This window comes from Eleutherodactylus coqui, chromosome 3 (assembly GCF_035609145.1).
Source record: "Eleutherodactylus coqui strain aEleCoq1 chromosome 3, aEleCoq1.hap1, whole genome shotgun sequence".
Taxonomy (NCBI): domain Eukaryota; kingdom Metazoa; phylum Chordata; class Amphibia; order Anura; family Eleutherodactylidae; genus Eleutherodactylus; species Eleutherodactylus coqui.
Window position 1 is genome coordinate 148,477,899 of NC_089839.1, and position 26,158 is coordinate 148,504,056.

At 45.2% G+C, this 26,158-nt stretch overlaps 1 protein-coding gene across 2 annotated transcripts in view; it reads right to left on the minus strand.

Annotated features, from left to right (window-relative positions):
* Positions 1 to 26,158, minus strand: part of TMPRSS6 (transmembrane serine protease 6) — a 104,738-nt gene that overhangs the window by 71,635 nt on the left and 6,945 nt on the right. For both annotated transcript variants that reach the window (XM_066594570.1, XM_066594569.1), the window contains exon 2: positions 14,410 to 14,533. In XM_066594570.1, coding sequence (XP_066450667.1) covers positions 14,410 to 14,533 — 124 coding nt within the window. The remainder of the gene's footprint in view (positions 1 to 14,409; positions 14,534 to 26,158) is intronic.

Genomic DNA, 26,158 nt, shown 5'->3' on the forward strand with positions numbered 1-26,158 from the left:
CCTCCTTTTTTTTTTTCAAATCTACGTGAGCTTCTTGCGTATCTCAGCCAAAGATAAGGCAAGACCTACCTTTGGTTGCAGAGTATAAAATTGGCAACCGAAAACGGTCACCGGTGTTCTATTTGGAATCCAATGCTTCTGATGGCTGAGATTGTTGCCCGATTTTTGGAGACAGCTAAATAGCTACATATATACAGTTGTGTGAATAAAGCCTACGTCTCATATATGGGAACCACATCGTTTTGCTGACAAAAGTGTAAGATAAGTACTAAGCTACTGTGTTAAGTAATAGAATTGGTATTCTTTACTTTGGAGGTCTTTACCGAACAATGTAAGAATGTAGGAACATGCAAATAAAATGAGTGAAAATTAAAAGAATTGGACTTGCTAGCATTTTGCAACATTTGGTTGTCATGTTCAATTTGTGTCAGTTGCCACAGTTGAAAGCAGATAGAAAAAAATGGTGTTTACCTAATTTGAGTTATGTTTTGCTTAGAGTTGTTTTCTGGTATCTCCACTATAGAAATGTGATCTTGATTCCAGGTACAATGGCTGCCGTCAGGTTGCTCATTTACATGCTCTAACCCTAAAGTATATGCACATAGTTATCATGGGATGTACTCCACATACAGCACTGTGCAAAAGTTTTAGGCAGGTGTGGAAAAAATTCTGCAAAGTAAGAATTAGTTCAACAATAGAAGTGTTAATAGTTTATTTTTGGAGTTGGGGATTTGGTCAGGATTAATGGGGTCTTCAATGATGATAAATACAGGCAGATACCTATCCATCGTGCAATACCATCAGGGAGGCGTCTGATTGGCTCCAAATTTATTCTGCAGTAGGACAACAACCACAAACATCCAGCCAATCTCATTAAGGACTATCTCAAGGTAAAGAAGAACAAGGAGTCCTGGAAGTGATAGTATGGTCCCCACAGAGTCCTGATCTCATCATCATCCAGTCTGTCTGGAATCACATGAAGAGACAGAAGGACTGGAGCAACCCAACATCCACAGAAGATCTGTGCTTAGTTCTCCAAGATGTCTGGGACGACCTCCCCCAAGAGTTCCTTCAAAAACTGTACAAGTGTATCTAGAAGAATTGATGCTGTTGGAAGGGAAAGGCCGATCACACCAAATATTGATGTGATTTAGATTTCTCTTTTGTTCACTCACTTTGTATTTTGCTAATTGACAAAGACAAACTGTTAATACTTCTATTCTGAAAGCATTCTAAAATGTTTGCATAGGACTGTACATCAACTTGTAGATGAGCAGGTAGATTTAAAGTGCCCCTTTTACTCTATTCTATAATATAGTTGGGATTTTTCCATAATCATAGGGGGGAAAAGTAGAGACTAGAGAGCATTTAGATTTACCTCATTTGTAGGCCAGCTGTGCTTGACTGCCCAATTCTGCTCATAATTTAAGACAAACCCCAGTTTATCCTTAATTAGGGTGACTACCCACTACAGTTTTTTTTCACTGCGAAATTCGCAGCGTTTTTTTTTAAATGCAGGGGTCTATGGGACTTGTAATGTTAAAATCGCTATCACGCAAAATCGCAATTTCGCGGTAAATTGCGATTTTGCATGATCGCGATTTTAACATTACAAGTCCCACAGACCCCTGCAGAAAAAAAAAACACTGCGAATTTTGCAGTGAAAAAAAAACTGTAGTGGGTAGTCACTAGAGATGAGCGAGCACCAAAATGCTCGGGTGCTCGTTACTCGGGACGAAATTTTCGCAATGCTCGAGGGTTCGTTTCGAATAACGAACCCCATTGAAGCCAATGGGCGACCCGAGCATTTTTGTATTTCGCCGATGCTCGCTAAGGTTTCCATGTGTGAAAATCTGGGCAATTCAAGAAAGTGATGGGAACGACACAGCAATGGATAGGGCAGGCGAGGGGCTACATGTTGGGCTGCATCTCAAGTTCACAGGTCCCACTATTAAGCCACAATACCGGCAAGAGTGGGCCCCCCCCCCCTCCCAACAACTTTTACTTCTGAAAAGCCCTCATTAGCATGGCATACCTTAGCTAAGCACCACACTACCTACAACAAAGCACAATCACTGCCTGCATGACACTCTGCTGCCACTTCTCCTGGGTTACATGCTGCCCAACCCCCCTCCCCCCTGCACGACGCAGTGTCCACAGCGCACACCAAACTGTCCCTGCGCAGCCTTCAGCTGCCCTCATGCCACACCACCCTCATGTCTATTTATAAGTGCGTCTGCCATGAGGAGGAACTGCAGGCACACACTGCAGAGGGTTGGCACGGCTAGGCAGCGACCCTCTTTAAAAGTGGTGGGGCGATAGCCCACAATGCTGTACAGAAGCAATGAGAAATCCAATCCTGTGCCACCGCCATCAGGAGCTGCACACGTGGGCATAGCAATGGGGAACCTATGTGCCACACACTATTCATTCTGTCAAGGTGTCTGCATGCCCCAGTCAGACTGGTAATATGTACCTTAACAGTAACCGCGTTGGTGGTAATGTGGTGGTGACTGCGGACCTAGTAGCGCGGTTTTATTTTGTTGGTTTTCGGAATGTGGCCAGGATTAAGTTGGCCGTGGCGGGGGATGTTTTTGAGGCACTACGTGTCCTCTCCACGTGTCCGTGGTTATATGCACCTTAACAGTAACCGCGTTGGTGTTAATGTGGTGGTGACTGCGGACCTAGTAGCGCGGTTTTATTTTGTTGGTTTTCGGAATGTGGCCAGGATTAAGTGGGCCGTGGCGGGGGATGTTTTTGAGGCACTACGTGTCCTCTCCACGTGTCCGTGGTTATATGCACCTTAACAGTAACCGCGTTGGTGGGAAATGGCCTCGCCGCCATCATGTCTTTGGGAAGCCTCTGTTTCCACACCCCAGAGACATACCATTAGCAGCGGTATAGGCAGAGCCCATAATTCGTAACATTTCAGCCGTAGCATTAGGACAGGCCCCACTAACATATCACTAGCAGCATTATAGGGGGAGCACAGTATTAGTTCCATTTCAGTAATAGTAGCACTCAAGACAGGCCCCAGTAACAATTCCAAAGCAGCAGTATAGTGGGAGCGCAGTCTTCGTTCCATTTCAGTAATAGTAGCACTCAAGACAGGCACCAGTAACAATTCCGAAGCAGCAGTATAGTGGGAGCGCAGTCTTCGTTCCATTTCAGTAATAGTAGCACTCAAGACAGGCCCCAGTAACAATTCCGAAGCAGCAGTATAGGAGGAGCATAGTCTAAGTTCCATTTAAGTAATAGTAGCAGCCTACACAGGCCCCAGGAACAATTCCGAAGCAGCAGTATAGTGGGAGCGCAGTCTTAGTTCCATTTCAGTAGCTGCAGTATAGCCAAGGCCCAAGTTACATTTATGTAGCTAAAGTGTAGGCCAACCCCACACACCTTTCTGTACCATGAGTGCAGGCGAAGAACATAGAAATTGCTATGATTACACTGTAGGTGAGGGCCCAAAAAAATTGGTGTACCAACAGTACTAATGTACCTCAGTAAAAATTGGCCATGCCCAACCAAGATGGCAGGTGAAACCCATTAATCGCTTTGGTTAATGTGGCTTAAGTGGTAACTAGGCCTGGAGACAGCCTAGTTTAACGAAAAATTGTTTCAAGTTAAAGTTCCAACGCTTTTAAGAGCATTGAAACGTATAAAAAATTTTTAGAAAAATTATATGAGTGAGCCTTGTGGCCCTAAGAAAAATTGCCCGTTTAGCGTGATTACGTGAGGTTTCAGGAGGAGGAGCAGGAGGAATATTATACACAGATTGATGAAGCAGAAATCTCCCCGTTTTGGATGGTGAGAGAGAACGATGCTTCCATCCGCGGGTGCAGCCTACGTATTGCTTAGGTATCGCTGCTGTCCGCTGGTGGAGAAGAGAAGTCTGGGGAAATCCAGGCTTTGTTCATCTTGATGAGTGTTAGCCTGTCGGCACTGTCGGTTGACAGGCGGGTACGCTTATCTGTGATGATTCCCCCAGCCGCACTAAACACCCTCTCCGACAAGACGCTAGCCGCAGGACAAGCAAGCACCTCCAGGGCATACAGCGCTAGTTCAGGCCACGTGTCCAGCTTCGACACCCAGTAGTTGTAGGTGGCAGAGGCGTCACGGAGGACGGTCGTGCGATCGGCTACGTACTCCCTCACCATCCTTTTACAGTGCTCCCGCCGACTCAGCCTTGACTGGGGAGCGGTGACACAGTCTTGGTGGGGAGCCATAAAGCTGTCCAGGCCCTTAAAGACTGTTGCACTGCCTGGGCTGTACATGCTGCTCGATCTCCGCACCTCCCCTGCTGCCTGGCCCTCGGAACTGCGCCTTCTGCCACTAGCGCTGTCGGATGGGAATTTTACCATCAGCTTGTCCGCCAGGGTCCTGTGGTATAGTAACACTCTCGAACCCCTTTCCTCTTCGGGAATCAGAGTGGGCAGGTTCTCCTTATAGCGTGGGTCGAGCAGTGTGTACACCCAGTAATCCGTAGTGGCCAGAATGCGTGTAACGCGAGGGTCACGAGAAAGGCATCCTAACATGAAGTCAGCCATGTGTGCCAGGGTACCTGTACGCAACACATGGCTGTCTTCACTAGGAAGATCACTTTCAGGATCCTCCTCCTCCTCCTCCTCAGGCCATACACGCTGAAAGGATGACAGGCAAGCAGCAGGGGCACCGTCAGCAGTGGGCCAAGCTGTCTCTTCCCCCTCCTCCTCATCCTCCTCATGCTCCTCCTCCTCCTCCTGAATGCGCTGAGATATAGACAGGAGGGTGCTCTGACTATCCAGCGACATACTGTCTTCCCCCACCTCCGTTTCCGAGCGCAAAGCATCTGCCTTTATGCTTTGCAGGGAACTTCTCAAGATGCATAGCAGAGGAATGGTGATGCTAATGATTGCAGCATCGCCGCTCACCACCTGGGTAGACTGCTCAAAGTTTCCGAGGACCTGGCAGATGTCTGCCAACCAGGCCCACTCTTCAGAAAATAATTGAGGAGGCTGACTCCCACTGCGCCGCCCATGTTGGAGTTGGTATTCCACTATAGCTCTACGCTGCTCATAGAGCCTGGCCAACATGTGGAGCGTAGAGTTCCACCGTGTGGGCACGTCGCACAGCAGTCGGTGCACTGGCAGATTAAAGCGATGTTGCAGGGTGCGCAGGGTGGCAGCGTCCGTGTGGGACTTGCGGAAATCTGCGCAGAGCCGGTGCACCTTTACGAGCAGGTCTGACAAGCGTGGGTAGCTTTTCAGAAAGCGCTGAACCACCAAATTAAAGACGTGGGCCAGGCATGGCACGTGCGTGAGGCTGCCGAGCTGCAGAGCCGCCACCAGGTTACGGCCGTTGTCACACACGACCATGCCCGGTTGGAGGCTCAGCGGCGCAAGCCAGCGGTCGGTCTGCTCTGTCAGACCCTGCAGCAGTTCGTGGGCCGTGTGCCTCTTATCTCCTAAGCTGAGTAGTTTCAGCACGGCCTGCTGACACTTGCCCACCGCTGTGCTGCCACGCCGCGCGACACCGACTGCTGGCGACGTGCTGCTGCTGCTGACACATCTTGATTGCGAGACAGAGGTTGCGGAGGAGGAGGAGGGTGCTTTAGTGGAGGAAGCATACACCGCCGCAGATACCAGCACCGAGCTGGGGCCCGCAATTCTGGGGGTGGGTAGGACGTGAGCGGTCCCAGGCTCTGACTCTGTCCCAGCCTCCACTAAATTCACCCAATGTGCCGTCAGGGAGATGTAGTGGCCCTGGCCGCCTGTGCTTGTCCACGTGTCCGTTGTTAAGTGGACCTTGGCAGTAACCGCGTTGGTGAGGGCGCGTACAATGTTGCGGGAGACGTGGTCGTGCAGGGCTGGGACGGCACATCGGGAAAAGTAGTGGCGACTGGGAACTGAGTAGCGTGGGGCCGCCGCCTCCATCATACTTTTGAAGGACTCCGTTTCCACAACCCTATACGGCAGCATCTCAAGGCTGATAAATTTGGCTATGTGGACGGTTAATGCTTGAGCGTGCGGGTGCGTGGCGGCGTACTTGCGCTTGCGCTCAAACACTTGCGCTAGCGACGGCTGGACGGTGCGGTGCGAGACATTGGTGGATGGGGCCGAGGACAGCGGAGGTGAGGGTGTGGGTGCAGGCCAGGAGACGGTAGTGCCTGTGTCCTCAGAGCGGGGTTGGATCTCAGTGGCAGGTTGGGGCACAGGGGGAGAGGCAGCGGTGCAAACCGGAGGCGGTGAACGGCCTTCGTCCCACCTTGTGGGGTGCTTGGCCATCATATGTCTGCGCATGCTGGTGGTGGTGAGGCTGTTGGTGGTGGCTCCCCGGCTGATCTTGGCGCGACAAAGGTTGCACACCACTGTTCGTCGGTCGTCAGGCGTCTCTGTGAAAAACTGCCAGACCTTAGAGCACCTCGGCCTCTGCAGGGTGGCATGGCGCGAGGGTGTGCTTTGGGAAACACTTGGTGGATTATTCGGTCTGGCCCTGCCTCTACCCCTGGACACCGCACTGCCTCTTGCAACCTGCCCTGCTGCTGCCCGTGCCTCCCCCTCTGAAGACCTGTCCTGTGTAGGCGTTGCACACCAGGTGGGGTCAGTCACCTCATCGACCTGCTGCTCTTCCTCCGAATCCTCTGTGCGCTCCTCCCTCGGACTTACTGCCCTTACTACTACCTCACTGCAAGACAACTGTGTCTCATCGTCATCGTCCTCCTCACCCACTGAAAGGTCTTGAGACAGTTGCCGGAAGTCCCCAGCCTCATCCCCCGGACCCCGGGAACTTTCGAATGGTTGGGCATCAGTGACGATAAACTCCTCTGGTGGGAGAGGAACCACTGCTGCCCAATCTGAGCAGGGGCCCGAGAACAGTTCCTGGGAGTCTGCCCGCTCCTGAGCATGTGTCATTGTAGTGGAGTGAGGAGGCTGGGAGGAAGGAGGAGTAGCAGCCAGAGGATTTGGATTTGCAGCACTGGACGGCGCAGAACTGTGGGTGGATGATAGCTTGCTCGAAGCACTTTCTGCCATCCACGACAGGACCTGCTCACACTGCTCATTTTCTAATAAAGGTCTCCCGCGTGGACCCATTAATTGGGCGATGAATGTGGGGACGCCAGAAACGTGCCTCTCTCCTAATCGCGCAGCAGTCGGCTGCGATACACCTTGATCAGGAGCTCGCCCTGTGCCCACACCCTCACTTGGGCCTACGCGTCCTCGTCCACGTCCACGTCCACGTCCTCTAGGCTTACCCCTACCCCTCAGCATGCTGTATTACCAGTGATTTCCCAGGCAGGAAATAAATTGGCGCAAGACTGCAGGACAAATACAATTTTTCCCTTTTTGGGAAACGGAGGGCCCACTGACTATATTCAATCAGATAAGATATGTGTTGCACAGAAATGCAGTTATATGAAGTGCAGCAGAGCGGAGACTTTTCACAGGCAGCAAATAAATTGGCGCAAGCCTGCAGGACAAATACAATTTTTCCCTTTTTTGGAAACGGAGGGCCCACTGACTATATTCAATCAGATAAGATATGTGTTGCACAGAAATGCAGTTATATGAAGTGCAGCAGAGCGGAGACTTTTCACAGGCAGCAAATAAATTGGCGCAAGCCTGCAGGACAAATACAATTTTTCCCTTTTTGGGAAACGGAGGGCCCACTGACTATATTCAATCAGATAAGATATGTGTTGCACAGAAATGCAGTTGTATGAAGTGCAGTAGAGCGGAGACTTTTCACAGGCAGCAAATAAATTGGCGCAAGACTGCAGGACAAATACAATTTTTCCCTTTTTTGGAAACGGAGGGCCCACTGACTATATTCAATCAGATGAGATATGTGTTGCACAGAAATGCAGTTATATGAAGTGCAGCAGAGCGGAGACTTTTCACAGGCAGCAAATAAATTGGCGCAAGCCTGCAGGACAAATACAATTTTTCCCTTTTTTGGAAACGGAGGGCCCACTGACTATATTCAATCAGATAAGATATGTGTTGCACAGAAATGCAGTTATATGAAGTGCAGCAGAGCGGAGACTTTTTTACAGGCAGCAAATAAATTGGCGCAAGCCTGCAGGACAAATACAATTTTTCCCTTTTTGGGAAACGGAGGGCCCACTGACTATATTCAATCAAATAAGATATGTGTTGCACAGAAATGCAGTTATATGAAGTGCAGCAGAGCGGAGACTTTTCACAGGCAGCAAATAAATTGGCGCAAGCCTGCAGGACAAATACAATTTTTCCCTTTTTGGGAAACGGAGGGCCCACTGACTATATTCAATCAGATAAGATATGTGTTGCACAGAAATGCAGTTATATGAAGTGCAGCAGAGCAGTTACTTTTCCCAGGCAGGAAATAAATTGGCGCAAGACTGCAGGGCAAATACAATTTTTCCCTTTTTGGGAAACGGAGGGCCCACTGACTATATTCAATCAGATAAGATATGTGTTGCACAGAAATGCAGTTATATGAAGTGCAGCAGAGCGGAGACTTTTCACAGGCAGGAAATAAATTGGCGCAAGACTGCAGGACAAATACAATTTTTCCCTTTTTTGGAAACGGAGGGCCCACTGACTATATTCAATCAATAATATATGTCTTCTGGCCCTGCCTACACAATTTTCTCCCTATTACTGCAAGGCGCAATGCTCTGCAGACAGCCGATTTTGAAAAGAAAAAAATATGCAACACTGCTAACAGCAGCCTGCACAGTACTGCACACGGATAGATGTGGCCCTAAGAAGGACCGTTGGGGTTCTTGAAGCCTACACTCACTCCTAACACTCTCCCTACCTAACCACCACTTCTGTCCCTGTAGTATTACTGCAAGGCGCAATGCTCTGCAGACTGCCGATTTTGAAAAAAAAAAATTTGTGCAACACTGCTAACAGCACCCTCCACAGTACTGCACACGGATAGATGTGGCCCTGAGAAGGACCGTTGGGGTTCTTGAAGCCTACACTCACTCCTAACACTCTCCCTACAGCAGCACCAGCAGCAGCACTTTCCCTCAGCTAACTCACAAGGCATCTGAGGCGAGCCGCGGGAGGGGCCGACTTTTATACTCGGGTGACATCTGATCGCCCCAGCCACTCACAGCAGGGGGGTGGTATAGGGCTTGAACCTCACAGGGGGAAGTTGTAATGCCTTCCCTGTCTTTCAATTGGCCAGAAAAGCGCGCTAACGTCTCAGAGAGGAAACTGAAAGTAACCCGAACACCGCGTGGTGCTCGTTAAGAGTAACGAGCATCCCGAACACCCTAATATTCGCACGAATATCAAGCTCGGACAAGTACGTTCGCTCATCTCTAGTAGTCACCCTTATTCTGCATGTTATTGAGTTCCCTGTTCTTTTATGGGGGGGAAATACACTTAATTTCTGAAATATTTATCTTCCAGTTCCTGCTTTCACTGCTTAGGTCTGTCTGAATAAATGAGAGGCAGCAGAAGGTCTTCCCACAGAAGGAGAGATGGAGAGGTAGTACTATCTGTGCTAACATCATTTTATTGAGGAAACATACAGGCAGTTCTATCTGTGCCTACATCATTTGTATGAGGAGACATGGAGGCAGTACTATCTGTGCCAACATCATTTACATAAAGAGATAGGGAGGCAGTACTATTATTTGCATACAAGAATTCCATAGTATGTTTACATAAATTGTTTTTGTAGAGAAAAATACGCACTTCTCCTTACATTAGCTAAAACCTAAGCAAGACAGTGCATTTAAAGGGATATCTAGACTTTCATGGCATATCCACAGAATATTTTCTACTAAAGGGACCACTAGCATATCTATAGGGGGCACAGGGTTGGTGACCCAGCCCCTAAGCCAGGAAGACGCAGAGACCCCCCCCCCCCCTAAGGCTGCCTGACTGCACAGTACTAGCTACCCCTTGTTAGTTATTGAAGGGGACCCTCGAAACACACCCTGCACCCTCTTAGTTATTGTAGGGGAACTCCAGCACACAAACTCCACTCTCTTAGTTATTGGATGGGACCCTCGTACACACGCTGTACCCTCTTAGTTATTGGATGGGACCCTCATACACATGCTGCACCCTCTTAGTTATTGGATGGGACCCTCCGTACACACGCTACACCCACTTAGGTATTGCTGGGGACCCCCAGTACATACGCTACACCCTCTTTGATATTGGAGGGGACCCCCGCACCGGGTACCACCTGACCTTGCTATACCACTGATGCTAAGTTCACTATTAGAAGTACACCAAAGCTGAGCCAAACATGGTATGAAAGTTATCTTATCTTGTCTTCAAGGTGTATATACAGTATATTTTTTGCTTTTTTTGTGGAGAAACAAAACAAATGTCTCAAGGCTTGTGCTGCATCGGAGAATCATTTAAAAGGCCAGCGATGCTGCTAAAAGTGATGGGTGAGGCATGGCCATGAAGTGAAGTTGCAGGGGAACACTAACTGAACTTTTGTACCCAGGCCCACAAACCTTTAGCTATGCCCCACAAAGTGACCTTTCACACAGGACAGAATGGCGTCACAGGATGCAGCCAAATCCAAAGTTGCAGAATTCCACATCAGAATCTGCAGTTCTAACCATTTAAGCCATTTTCAATTCTTCATCAAATCCATCGCTTGCAGTACATTGTGCGACTTATTCCGTTCCGGTTGAAAGGTCCCTAAAGTGACCTTTACATGGAGTAACTATTCATATAATTGCTCAGAAAATCTGTTTAAGTGTATGAATGATGGCCTTCTGTTTTCTCTCCTACAGAGCAATGATTGGTCATTAGTTGTTTGCTGAGATATCCTACATAGAGGGGATCTCCATGCAGATTTGTTCACAAGTGGTTCCAATACTTTATACCAGATGACTTTTGATCAACCAATGACTATTTTTGGTAAGCTGATATGAAATCTATAGGGACATCACCCTGCCAGTGGCCATGTTTACACTGAATGACTATCATTTCCATTCACTCTTTGAAGATATTATTCAGCTGATAGTGTAGTGCCCCGGAGTTGGTGCCCCACAGCATAGCAACCTCATGTGGTGTGTATATGTTTGTCTTAATGTATGTATAGTAACACTTGTCTTTGTGTATTGGTCATGTCTAGGCCCCTAAGAGTTAATGTCTAGTGTCTGTTTTGTCTGTCTCTGCATGACTTTGCAGATTTCACCCAAACTCTCTCTGTTATCTGTCAATCACCCCCTAGCCTGGGCTGGGATTGGGTAGAGAGATTTTCTCTTGGCCAAGGATTGGTTAGTGGGGATGGTATAGGAGACAGTTTAGGGGTGGTGTGAAGTAGGAGCTTGTTGAGTCTCTCCAGGAGTTAGTGGAGAGGGAAGTGAAGGGGAGGGTTGCCCAGGCCTGGGAATAATCCTTGGAGGAAGTTTAGTCATGGAGCCAGCAGGAGGGTAGAGCAGCGGGACAAAAAAAGAAGTCTTCAGTTGTCTGCAGCCTTGCCAGGGAGGGCCAGCTCATCAACAGGAAGGAATCCTGCTACTGCAATCATGAGTTTAACCTGTCCCTATTCAGGCAAGAGCCAGAGTGTTTACAAGAGAGTCTGCACTACTCCCTCCATTCCTCCACCAGTAACCTCCTAGTTCAGCCGCCAGATAATTTAGCCTAGCCACTTCATTTTTGTCTCCAGTAGAGCGATTAAGAAGTAAATGTCTAGAACGACTAAGTAAATGGTTACCGTTTGTTGGACTTTAACCTATTTTCCAAGTTGCAAGTAAACTGGGTACCTTCAGCTTCACTAAAGCGCTTGGGACTGGACTCTTTATTTCATTGTCGCATAACACTAAAATGTGATTGTTCTCAGCAAGAGAAACGACGTAATCTTGTAGATATGATACCTTTTAATGGCTAACAAAAATACATGATGTAATAATAGCGAGCTTTCGTACCAACGCAGAGTACTTCTTCCGGCTTAAATGGATTGGATCTGAAGAGGCATGCATATTTATACACACTTATAACATACATACTTATGACAAGGCACAGATATGGATGTGATTGGTTCGCACTTAAAAGGAATTCTGCAAACCAGAAAACAAACTTTTTTTGTCTAGGCACTGATAGCGGAGTGAAAGTTTTATGGTCTCTAAATTACTGTTGGGGGGGGGGGGGGAAAGGTCAACAGGCTTGAATTGTTATAAGAGATACACAAACATTTTTAGCTAAATACTGATAAGGGAGTGAAAGTTTATGGTCCCTGAATTACTGTTGATGGGGGTCTTATCTGTGCAATCAAGTCTCACACTTCCCATTCACGCATAAATCCTGGGGAATAATTTAACCCAGTATTCAGCGTGTCAAAGGTTGTTATCAATTTATACTCCCAAATTCTTCTGTGGTTTTGTGACTTGAAACCACCCTTCAATATCAAAACTCTCATATCTCCTATGTCATGTTCATGGCTAGAGAAGTGTTCGGCCACAGGTAATTCTCTTCTTCTGTGTTCAATCGTGTGACGATGAGATCTCATCCTGGCTTTCAGTTTCTGTCCTGTTTCTCCAACATAAAGACCCCCAACAGGACATTTACTGCACATGATCAGGTACACAACATTGGACGAGGAACATGTGAATGTCCCCTGGATCTTATAGTCCTGCTGTGTGTTGGGGATCCGTATCCTGTCCGCAGTCAGTACATGTGAGCAGGTCTTACAGCTCCTTACATTACAGGGATAAGTTCCTTTTTGTGTGTCAGAGGGTAATGCACTCCTGATTATAAAGTTCCTCAAGTTAGGAGGTTGCCTGTAACACAGAAGCGGAGGGTCCGGGAATATGGTTTTCAGACGGTCATCCTTGTGCAGGGTATGGTGGAGTTTTCGTGCGGTTTTCCTTAGTACCTCTAGTTGCGGATTGTAGGTCACTACTAGAGGCAGCCATTGGTAAAGTTCCTCAGGTTAGGAGGTTGCCTCTGATGCGGTGCTACAACTCACAAGATTCATTCTCACACACAATTATTTCTCCTTTGGCAAAAAGAAATTCCTGCAACTCACAGGGACTGCCATGGGCAGTAAAATGGCACCGCAATATGCCAACCTTTTTATGGCAAAACTGGAGAGTGACTTTCTGGCCTCCGCTTCTGTGTTACAGGCAACCTCCTAACTTTATTAACTTTAGTGCATTACCCTCTGACACACAAAAAGGAACTTATCCCTGTAATGTAAGGAGCTGTAAGACCTGCTCACATGTACTGACTGCGGACAGGATACGGATCCCCAACACACAGCAGGACTATAAGATCCAGGGGACATTCACATGTTCCTCGTCCAATGTTGTGTACCTGATCATGTGCAGTAAATGTCCTGTTGGGGGTCTTTATGTTGGAGAAACAGGACAGAAACTGAAAGCCAGGATGAGATCTCATCGCCACACGATTGAACACAGAAGAAGAGAATTACCTGTGGCCGAACACTTCTCTAGCCATGAACATGACATAGGAGATATGAGAGTTTTGATATTGAAGGGTGGTTTCAAGTCACAAAACCACAGAAGAATTTGGGAGTATAAATTGATAACAACCTTTGACACTCTGAATACTGGGTTAAATTATTCCCCAGGATTTATGCGTGAATGGGAAGTGTGAGACTTGATTGCACAGATAAGACCCCCATCAACAGTAATTCAGGGACCATAAACTTTCACTCCCTTATCAGTATTTAGCTAAAAATGTTTGTATATCTCTTATAACAATTCAAGCCTGTTGACCTTTTCCCCCACTTCCAACAGTAATTTAGAGACCATAAAACTTTCACTCCGCTATCAGTGCCTAGACAAAAAAAGTTTGTTTTCTGGTTTGCAGAATTCCTTTTAAGTGCGAACCAATCACATCCATATCTGTGCCTTGTCATAAGTATGTATGTTATAAGTGTGTATAAATATGCATGCCTCTTCAGATCCAATCCATTTAAGCCGGAAGAAGTACCCTGCGTTGGTACGAAAGCTCGCTATTATTACATCATGTATTTTTGTTAGCCATTAAAAGGTATCATATCTACAAGATTACGTCGTTTCTCTTGCTGAGAACAATCACATTTTGCCCTACTGGCTAACACGGTACCAGATCTTTGTTTTCATTATAACACTAAAAGGCACTGGCATCACATAACCTACACTAACTACAGACGGTCCCAGCAAGGGCCCTATTGCAATCCACGTGTGGCACGAGCCAACATCGCTAGACAGAGTAGCAACCATTGTAACGCAATTAGAATTGGCATAACCACTTGAGCTGCCCTCCTGCCAACTTCAGCTCCCTGCAATAGTTGTGCTGTGTAAATGTACCTTAACTTGTTAAGTTGGCAGTAACAGATGGAGATGAGGGAGGAGTTGGTATAGCTGGACTTACACTATAATGGAATAGTAATATAACTATAAGTTTATCTTTCTGTAGATTGTAATATAGATATAATAATAGATATAACTACCTAAAACGAACCATGTCAGTCCGGCTCCAGCAATTACAATCACAATCAACCAGAGCGGAGCAAATCTCAGCCAGTCCCGGGATCTCCATACACTCGTCTGAGACTCCACCAGAGACTCCGAATCCTGGCAGAAAGAAACCAAACTGAATAAGACACAAAGAAGTATTTGAAATAAAAACACAAAAAAAGTTTTATAACTTGAATTAGTCATTTAAAAGTCTCTCTCGTGCAACAGTATATTCAGGCTCAAATAAGACCTATAACTCTCTCCTGTACATGCTGTATACTCTCCGGTATATCTTCTCCAATCATAGAAAGACTCTTAACCCCTTGAGTGGCGGGTTTCCTACCACCCTGTCGTGCCCACCAGGGCAGGTTTTTTAAATGGTCTAATCATTGAATTTCAACTAATTTTGCAGTTGCGTTCCAAGAGCCATAACTTTTTCATTTTTCCATTGACACGGCCATATGAGGGCTTGTTTTTTGCGGAACAAGTTGTACTTTTTGATGGCATCATTTTTGGGTATATATAATGTATTACATAACATTTGTGAAAACATTTGTAGGGAGATTGGGGGAAAAAAAAGAAATTCTGCCATTTGTTTTTTGGATTTCATTTTTACGGCGTTCAACATGCAGAATAAATAATGGGATAACATTATTCTCTGAGTCACACGATTCCGGCGATACCAAGTTTATACAGTTTTTATGTTTCGGGGAGGAAAAGAAGAAATGGGGAAAAAATAAAAAAAGGGGCCATGTCATTAAGGGGTTAAATAATGTACCAACTTCCTTCTCTGGGTCATTACGACGCATGGATACCACATGTGTGATTTCATTTTAAATTTTTTACAAAGTAAAGGGAGACAAGTGTTTTTATTTTTATTTTTGTTATAATTTTTTTACTTTTATTTATTTTTTGTCCCTTTAGGGGACTTCCACAGGGACCCATCAGGACCCCCTGATCACTTTCCGGGGGTCTGATGGTGACAGCCCTTTACATGCTGCAGTGACAGCCCTTTACATGCTGCAGTCACATAGACTGCAGCATGTAAAGGGTTAACACAGCAGAGATTAGAGGTTTTCTCTGATCTCTGCTGTAAGAGCTGGTGCCTAGATGTCCTCTCACAGCCAAGCACCAGCTCTCCCAGCCACAGAGATCATCGGCTTGCTTCTGACAAGCCGATGGTCTCTATGGCAACCTATAAACAAAGCAGGAGACTTAGAAGCAGGAGATTGCCGGCATATCGGCAATATCTTCCTGCTTCTCAATGTCCTGCTTTATTCTCTCTAGCTCTGTGCAGGCAGAGCACAATGTCACAGCTTGCGGCATTGTGCTCTGCAGCTCCCATAGTGATACATAGCCCGGAAATCTTCCGGGCTATATCACTATCGGCAGTGGAGCTTGTCCCTGAAAATTTCTGGGCGTGCCACTCAAGGGGTTAAAAGGGTTGTCCAGGTTTAGAAAAACATTGCTTCTTTCTTCCAAAAACAGTGCCACACCTTTTCACAGTTTGTTAGCGGTACTGCAGTTTGGCTCCATTCACTGTAGAGGTGTAGTGCTGTTTCTGAAAGATAGCAGCCATGTTTTTCTAATCCTAGACAACCCGTTTAGACGTGTTCATTGCCTCCCAGCTGCAGATTTGGGGGCCAACTCATGCCAATGTCCACTTATGTAAAGAAAGACATAAAATACCACTCCATATAATAAGGCCGATTTTCTTTTGTGACAGTGCTACAAATCGCATCTATGTGGAGCCCAATGCCTTCCTATGAGTTCTTCCACACAAGTGATGTTATGTAGCCAGTGACATTGCATCGCATCATGCTCTATACAGCCGCGATTTGCGTATTTTACTTCTTTTTGTAGCCCATGTTTCCCTATGGGGCCTTCCTTTCTGTTGCATCACATGAAAATGCAGTTTTGTGCGATGCAACTTTTACAATAGGAACTCCTTTTGTAAAAGCACTAAACTAAGCCCTACCGGCAAAAAAAAGGATTACATCACCTCTCCGGCACGTCTGCCCTGAAGCTTCTCGGCAGTTGCTTGGCTTCCTGGTCAGGCCTTTGAAAATCCCAACCTCCAGGAAGCTCTGCCTCTGATTGGTTCCCGAGCTTGCAGCTCACCAATCAGGGCCAGTGCTTGAGGAACCAATCACAGCCATTCAATGAATCAATGAATGGCTGTGATTGGTTAATCAAGCGCCAGCTCTGATTGGCTGAGCCACTGCGCTCATGAGCCAATCACAGCTAGCCCTTCCTGGAAGCTGGGATTTTGATCCTCCAATCCAGGAAGAGCTGGCAGAAGACTTCAAGCAAGTGTTGGAGAGCTTCAGGGGAGAAGATGTGCCAGAGATAAGAGCGCCTCTTAGGTGATGTAATATATATTTTTTCTTTACTGCAGATAGGGTTTATTTTTGGGGTAGGGCTTAGATTTCAAGCACCCCACCCTGAAAATCTTCACACGTGGTGCTACACTGATAGTGCCCAAATAATACAGCGCTACATTGATACATCAAATGCCCATTTAAAATAACACCATACAATGACCAAACAATAATCCCATAAGCTGTCCACACCATATAGTAGTTCCATACTATGCCCAAATACTTTGTTTTGTAAATACTTTCTTTATTGATTGTAAAAATACATGTCATACAATTGAATTGTAATACTTGTCATAAAAATATTTTTAATCATATAATGCCCCAAAAATACTACTCTTTAGGGTAGTAGAGCATCGGGTTACACAGTACACACATACATGTAAGAGTAACACACTACTGTAAGCAAATAATGCAACTATAAGGATCCACTATACAAGTTATATCCTTACAATAGAACTATCTATAGTGCCCAACAGAACAGAACCAGCTAGAAAGAACTTATAGGGCAACTGCCTATAAGGCCTCATTCCTACTGGCGTGTGTAATTTTTGTCCCTTTTGATGTGTTTTCAATGTGTTTTTGTGTATATGCACGACTTTTACATCTCTGCACACAAAAAAAAAGTAAGAAGGCCTAGTTGATGTCACTTTTTCCAACTGTTTTCTGGCCACATGCACAAGAAAGCACAATGAATACGTATGCAACTGAATGTTTTTACACAATCCCATAAACTTTAGGTCGGATTCAGACAAACGTGGTTTTCTGCCCTTATTATCACGGCCATATAACAGGACAAAACAAAGTCACTGATTTCAATAGGATTTCAGTGGCTTTTCTTTACGGGAATTCTGACCCATTTATTGTATGACTGAGAAAAGCTAGGACCGGCCCTATCTTCCCTGCTGGTAGTGAATACATTGTGTGTGGACGATCGGGTGCTACCTGTCCTCCCGCTAGTTTTCTTTTAAACTCCTGCCCTCTGTCACAGAGTGTGAAAAGCCGTCGAAGGGGAATAAATTATCTCCTTTCAGGTGCTCTTTTTAATCTGTCCTTAGAGCTTTTACCCACTAGCTTTTTTTTTTCTGCTGCGACTTCGCTGCGTGTATTTTCCCAAATGTCAATGGGACTTTCTAATGTTAAAATTGCATTGCACAAAAATTGCACAAACTTGCGATTTTTGTGTGATGCGATTTTAACATTAGAAAGTCCCATTGACATTTGGGGGAAAAAAACGCAGCGAAATCGCAGCGAAAAAAAAAAAAGCTGGTGGGTAAAAGCCCTTAACCCCTTAAGGACATGGCCTATTTTGGGCTTAAGGACGCAACGATTTGTGGCGGATTTTCTTCTCCGTTTTTCAAAAGCCATAACTTTTTTATTTTTCCGTCGACGCGGCCGTATAAGGGCTTGTTTTTTGCATGGTGAGCTGTAGTTTTTTTCGTTGCGACTTTTGGGTACATTGACTATATTGTAAAACTTTTATTATATTTTTTATGATAGCAGGGAGAGAAAACGCATCAATTCTGCCATAGATTTTTTTCTTTACAGCGTTAATCATGCAGCATAAATGACACAATACATTTTTTCTACGGGCCGGTACGGTTACAACGATACCAAAATTCTTACATTTTTTTAAAGGTTTTTCCTCTTTTCTGCAATGAAAACCCTTTTTTTGGAAATCTTTTTTTTTTCTAAATCGCTGCATTCAAAGTCCTGTAACTTTTTTATTTTTTTATGGACGGAGCTCTGTGAGGGCTTATTTTTTGCGAGACGAGCTTTAGTTTTTATTGGTACCATTTTGGGGACATACGTTTTTTTAAATCACTTTTAGGGCTTATTCAGACGACCGTATATCGGCTGGGTTTTCACGTCGAGCCGATATATGGTGTCCTTGTCTGAAGGGGGGGGGGGGGGGAGGATGGAAAAGCCAGGAGCAGGAATTAAGCTCCCGCCACTTGTCACTATTTGCAATACGAGGGGCGGGATGAGGGCAGGGCTAAACTCGGAGACTTAGCCCCGCTCCTGTACCGCCCCTCCTATTGCAAATAGTGGCAAGGGGCGGAGAGGGGGCGGAAGCTCAGTTCCTGCTCCTGGCTCTTCCATCCTCCCCCCCCTGCAGACAAGGACACCGTATATCGGCTTGGCGTGAAAACGCAGCCGATAAACGGTCATCTGAATAAACCCTTATTGCGTTTTTAGGGAGGCAAAATGCTAGAAATTAGCATTTTACCTCAGTTTTTTAGCGTTTTTTTAAAATGCTTTTTTCCGTTCACAATCAAAAGCATGTGCTACTTATTGTACGCGTCGTTACAGACACGACAATACCAAATAAGTGGGATTTTAATTTTTTTAACCTTTTTTTATGCTAATAAGAGAAAAAGCATAAAAAAAGAATTTTAAAACTTTTTTTTTTACATTTTTCTTTTTTATTCATTTTTGTTATCTTTTTTTACACAATTTGTGTCCCTCTGGGGACAGAACAGCACTGATGATCGCTGTGATAAGGCATGGCAGGGCTACTGCCCTGCCATGCCTTATCGCTTATACAGCGATCACAGGCTATGGCAATACAGGACGCCAGTATCTGGCGTCCTGTTGCGATGGCAACCAGCCGGGCTCTCTGCGATTATATCGCGAGAGCCCGGTGACGTCACAGAGGGAGCGCGCTCACTCTGTAAGCCCTTCCCATGCCAGGGAAGGGAAGGGCAGGGAAGGGGTTAACAGTGGGAGGCCGGCTGTGACTGACAGCCGGCTCCCGCTGGGGAATAGCGCGAGATCATAAGTGATCTCGTGCTATCCCCAGGACGTAAGTTTACGCCCTGTTGTGGAAAGTACTCTGCAGTCAGGACGTAAACTTACGCCCTGGAGCGGGAAGGGGTTAATGGGAGATTTGCAGTCTGTGATACGGACCTAAATCCAACATGTTGCAATTTTACGTGTGTCTAAATGTCTGAATACAGCAATGCAAATCAATGGTGTTGTATGTTGTCCTTGTATGTTGTCGTCTGTTAACATATGGATGTAAGGGCCCCTGTGCACGAGCATATATGTAGATATGCTCATAAAGGGACGATGTGATTGCGCTCTGAATGCAGCACAATCACGTGTTTTGTCAATGTACCCAAACATTTTACTGTACATTTTTGAGCTGCCTGGCCTGTTAACATTGACGAAGGAGACACCCACACCGGTTTTGAACCTGATTAGTTCAGGCTGTTAGCAATTAACACCACAAAATCGCGCATTTACACGCTATTTCGTGCAGATGGTGTGCACATTTGCACACCAGCATAGACTCCTATTGAGCCTTAAATGCACCAATAGCAATAAAAATAGAACATGTCGCGTATTTTTTCACCTGCAAGAAATGCGGGGGCGAAAATGCCCAATATGAGGGAACCTATTGAAATCAATGGGCTCTATTGTCTGCAGTTTGCGCAAGCAATTTTGCACACTGGGAAAGCATGTGCAAAATCGCCCGTGTGCAGGAGCCATAATATAGGCAGAAAGTACGTCTGTGTGAATGGGCCCTAAGGCCTGTGCCAGTCACCATGTGTTTGCAATGGAAGCAGGTACAGTCAGCGGCTTATTAATTGTGCTGACTAAACTGTCCTCTAATAGCTCCAGCCACAGTGCCATACAGTAAGACCGGATACATGTGCATCATACTTCACCACGGAACGCCACATGCTGCTATTCAAATGCATAAGTAATAATCATTAGGGATTGGAGCGGGGATTTGGGCAGCATGCTTAACTGTTTAACATTGCAGTAACTTCCGGCTTGTCACTGACGGGAGAGAAGTTTGGGAGTCTTGAGAAAACATCTGCCTTTCAAACACTCATCCTTCTAGGCACGGCCTTCCATAATACAAAAAAAAAAATCATTTTTTCCTATCAGTAGGGTACTACTTTGTATTCGCTGTTTCCTTTTATCCGATGACTTTGTATATAGACTAGAATCTTAATCTTTTGTCAACTTCTTCCTAGCAGCTAAACAGCTACTGATCAGGACTATTGTATGAGAATGACTTTTCCCATAATGCTCAGTTTATAACTACTGTATAATTTCCTGATTACTCAGCATGGAGGAAATAGCGCAAGGGAAAATGTAAATATTGAGCATCATAAATCAACAGTGATTGTAACTTGATGAGAACCATTATGGCACTATTTTAATTGCAATCATGAAAATTGCCTAAAATAGGCTCACATTTGATGAACGCTTGTTATAATCAAAGCATGGTTTGCTAAGAGAATATAGCAAGATTGAATTAGCAATGCAAAACGTTCTTGTATTGCTGACCACACAGGGTTTGTTCCTGCCTTTTGAAAATGAGTACTGGACATTGAGGATAATCTCCGAGTCCCAACTCGCACAACTAGAACTTATCTGTATGGTAAACTAATGGCCGCATATAAAAGGCAGTAACATTGTCATGAAGTGCTCAGTAGCGGCAGTCAGTTGTGACAAAGGGATTTTATATGGTTCTTTCTTTAGTCCCTGTACCAATTTTTAATATATGTTCATAAATGTGTGCACCAAATTTCCACTAGTCACCAGGAGCCACTAGCTAACCCCTCGACACCCACTGCTTGATTCGATCCAGCCTAGGTTATACTAAACCTGACATGAACTCAAAGTTGCCTTGAGCACAAGCTTAACTTGATTCCTCCAAGGCTCTCCTAGACTCTCCCTCCCTTCTTCTTCAACCCCTTCTCTCTCCTTTAGAGATGAGCGAGCATACTCGCTAAGGACACTCGAGCGAGCATTGTCCTTAGCGAGTACCTGCCCGCTTGGAAGAAAAGATTCGGGTGCCGCGGGGAAGAGCAGGGGGGAATGGAGGGGAGATCTCTCTCTCACTCTCTCCCGCCCGCCCCTCCCTGCTCACTCCCGCAACTCACCACTCACCCGCGCCGGCACCCGAATCTTTTCTTCCGAGCCGGCAGGTACTCGCTAAGGACAATGCTCGCTCGAGTAATTGTCCTTAGCGAGTATGCTTGCTCATCTCTACTCTCCTTCTATTAGTCCCCCTAACCAATCCTGAGCTAAAGGAAGTTCCCAGTTCCCAATCCCTCACTGCACAGGTAGCTGTGTACTGCCGGCAAATAAGTTGTAGTGGCAGGACTCGCAACTTTGAACAACGTCTGCACCCGGGTGTGTGCACAAAGCCCAGTCCCCTGATGTAGCCAGTGCTTGGCAGAACATGGAGCTAATTGTATTGTATACGGTCTGCATTAAATACACAACCCATATGTGTACTATGTGGTAAAATAGAACACACTGCGTTCTTTTTCACATGCGTATTACATGCAATGTATATACGCAGATATGAATGAATCAATGAAATCCTTATACTTTCATTGACTCCATTTCCTGCATATCATGCGCGTGTACATTGCACGCACAATGTGTGGTGAAAATACGTTTCTGAGAATGAGCCCTAAGGACTCTTGCACATGAGCATTTGCCTAAATACGCTCACGAACGGATGATGCAATTACGCTCTGAATTTCCACGCATTTTAATCTATATTTTTGCGCTGCTGGGCCTGTTCTCATCGACGGAGGAGACTCTAGTCCCTGGTGTTAGCAATTAACACCACAAAATTGCGCAGTTCTGAGCACAATTTTGTGCAAACAGGGTTCACATTTTGCGCACCCCCATAGACTCCTATTGAACCTTGGGTGCACAAATTAGCACAAAAATAGAGCATGTTGGCAATTTTTTTTTTTTTTGCCTAGTGGAAATGCAGGCGCAAAAAATGCTCAATGTGAAGGAACCCATTGAAATCAGTGTGGTCTATTGTCTGCTGTTTGTGTGAGCGATTTTGTGTACAGGAGCCCTTATACTAATAGCTTGCTACTACTGATGCAAATAGTTTTTATCCTATAGATAATCTCGCTTTCAAGGCAGGAATCTGTTTGCACCGAACCTGTGAGTAATACTTGTAATCTCCGTCACATATAGCGAACCGTACGACATTGTTATTGCCTAGTAGATCCGCTCACTCATCTGTGCATTCGCCATAAAGATCTGCTCTTCATTCTTATATTGTTCCCTCCGGCAATAAGCAGCTGCTGCTGGAACTGCGCCTGTTATTAAACTATCACTTTTGTCACGGATTGCACTAGTGGGAATTGACCTAATGCAGTGTTACTCGGCGGTGCTGGGGGATTTCCTCCAGAACACTCAGCACATTATGTTCAATGGAAGCTTCTGAAACGTTTGATTCATTAATGAATTAATTAGCAGAAGAAAAAAGACTTCTCATCATGGCTCTGACATCCAAAGACACATCAGTCGTATCAGCGTGGATACTGGAAGGTGAGATCACATCACGGTTACAATTCACAAAGGGCATGAAAGAAGTCCACTGTCCTCGCTCCATTCTCCGGGGTCTAGGCAAATTCGGGAAGGGGTTTTCTGCTACTGCAGCATTGACGGCTTATCCTTCGGATAGTGCATCAATACCAGATCACTGGGGACCCGTGCCGAGCAGATGAGGTTTCAGAGGATCAGATTCTCCGTTGTTGTGACAGCAAGAATATGCAAGTAAGGCTAGTTTCACACGGACGATCGCGATTTTGCCATGAGAAAATCGTGGCAAAATCGCATCTTTGCTCGCTGCAATTTTTGAGCGTTAGTGATGCTTTTTTTTGTTTTAGAGAATAATCTCGCCTCACATCGCTGCCGCCTGCGATAAAATCACGCAATTTTTTAATTGCAAAAGTAAATGGGACTTTCTAATGTTAAAATCGCATAACATCTTGCAATGCATCAAACTTGCCCGAGATTCTCACCCGTGTGAATGTTGCTAACTACAGTCAAAAATACATGGATTCTAATGTATCCCATCATAAGGCCTGAGTCTGACGACCAGGTATTAGCGCATTTTTATGCACGGGAGTATCCCACCCATAAAACGCAGAGAGTATAACCCGCTGATTTTAATGGATTCATTCTCACTTCTTTTTTTTTTTTGCATAAAAAAATAGGGCCTGTCCTATCTTGCATGTGTTTGCGCACCAAAAAGCCTATGGGAGGTGCGCAAACACGCCCAAACACGCAGATCAGCACATGTAGGTATGCGTGAGACATTGCGAATACTCATGATCATCGGCACCTCGTTAGGCTAATTAACCATTTGAATCAGAGCGGGGTGATTTCCCCGCCCATGTGACTAAGCAGTGCCTGTACAAGTACGCACAGTATTTGCGGAGCTATACATGCAAAATACACTCATTCACTGCGCAAAAACGTTGTGCAGAAGCGAGCGTATTTTGATATATGCTCGTCTGTCGCCGCCCTAAGTCTAAGTTAATGACTTTCTCATAAATGGGAACTATGACACTATTATGAAAAGTCTTATCTAGTTATGAAAAACTGGGAGACAATCAATTAGCTCTAAGGCCTGTGTCACACAAGTGTTCGTTTTTGCGAAACGGGTGTTGCATATTTGCGTGTGCAAGCACATTTTTTAATGTAGCTTTTGCGCCACAAACCTTGTGCATTTGTGCGTTCAAAAAGACACACAATAATGCTCTCAGCCATTGAAATGCCCAATTACTGTAATGAGTTCAAGACGTGTTCTTTTCCTGCGCCAATGCAGAGGAAAATAGAGTGTGTTGCACTTTTTTTGCTCAACACAATTAGGGTGACTACCATCTACAGTTTTTTCTCACTGCGAAATTCGCAGCATTTTTTTTTCTACAGGGGTCTATGGGACTTGTAAATTGCGATTTTGCGCGATCGCGATTTTAACATTACAAGTTCCATAGACCCCTGCAGAAAAAAAACGCTGCGAATTTCACAGAGAAAAAAAACTGTAGCGGGTAGTCACCCTTATGCATGCAAAATACACACTTGTGCACGAACCAATTGGAATAAATAGGTCCTATTTCCTGCGTATTGCGCAAAATTTTTCTGCGCACAAATGCACCCATGCGACACAAGCCTAACATGGATTGTTATCAAGCTTATCTAGAAGCTGAATAACAACTCCGGGATAAACCACTGTGCAGCTAGAAGGGGTCACCACTTAGTAATTGTTCAGAAAATCAGTTTAAGGTCTCGTTCACATGGACGTCATTTTGATGTAGGAGTGTCAAAAAATCATGTCTATTAAAAACATTGGTTTCCTACGTATTCCTTCAGACATACGGGTTTTTTTGACGTGTCTAAAAAAATTGCAGCGCAAAAGATAAAACATAGGCGTGTTATTTCAACATAGGTGCCCAAAGATAGATCTTACCCTATCTTTTGACGGCACAATGCAAGAGAATAGAGGGGGAGGGAGTTTAACAGCACTCGCTTGCATCTGCTTGCATCTCAATGACAGGTGCCTCTAGTGAGGCATTTAAAGTGATTTAGTAGTTCTGCCGACCAAGGAATTTCGGGGCTGCAGCGTGTCATCGCGATGAATAGCTACAACTTGGTCGAGGCTATTCTTTGTTCATGCGATTTTGTGCTCCGATTGTCATGATTTTTTTAGTGCGGCATCAAAATGGCGCCCGTGTGAATGAGGCCTAATATGAGTGAATGATTTTCTAAAAAACATCAAATAAATAAGAATGTGGCAGAAATGTATGCGGCAGATCCACTTTGTGTGAATATCCAAAGTGATCTGGGAAAACTTGGTGACGACTATATAGTTTTACTTGGAAGACACTTATGATTTTTGGCAAAGTGACAGTTCTCGGAAATGTTGTTAGTACAGCTTCCATACAAAAGTTACAATTGTATCACTGCAGGTGGGGAATCACTTGGGGGAAATGAAAAAAACAATACCGCTATACAGAAGTCGTGTTGTGGGTTAAAAAGAAAACCTGTTGCACCTTTTTACCTGATTTCCTATCTGGAAGTTTTCCTGAGGCTTCTTCACACGGGCTAAAATCACGTGCATGCAGCGCTTTTACTTCCAGCTAAAAGTGAATGAATCCCATTATAGTCAATAGGGTCAGTTTAACACTATTCAGTTCCATCCTAAGACCAAGCTGTTCACACACAGGCATTAGCCTTTCCTTCTTCCCAAATGGAACATGAAAGTGGAACGGAACCCCAAGCACAGATGTGAAACCACGCTATCATTATCATAGAGATGGTACTGCCAGCCCAATTTGGTGAAAGTTTGTCCAATAGGGACTGTGTAGCTAAAGATGAGGAGAGGACCCAGGTCTGAAACTATGAGAAACCTCAACAGCAGGAGTAAGAGGAGAAGTAGTGCTGGCAAATGAACACTGAATAGGTAGTCAGAGAGGTAGGAAGACAACTAAGAGTAGTGTCCTGAAGGCTAATAAAGTGGAGCTTACTGAGGAGAAGTTGGTAATCTATGGTGTAAAATGCTGCAGAGAGATCCAGAAAA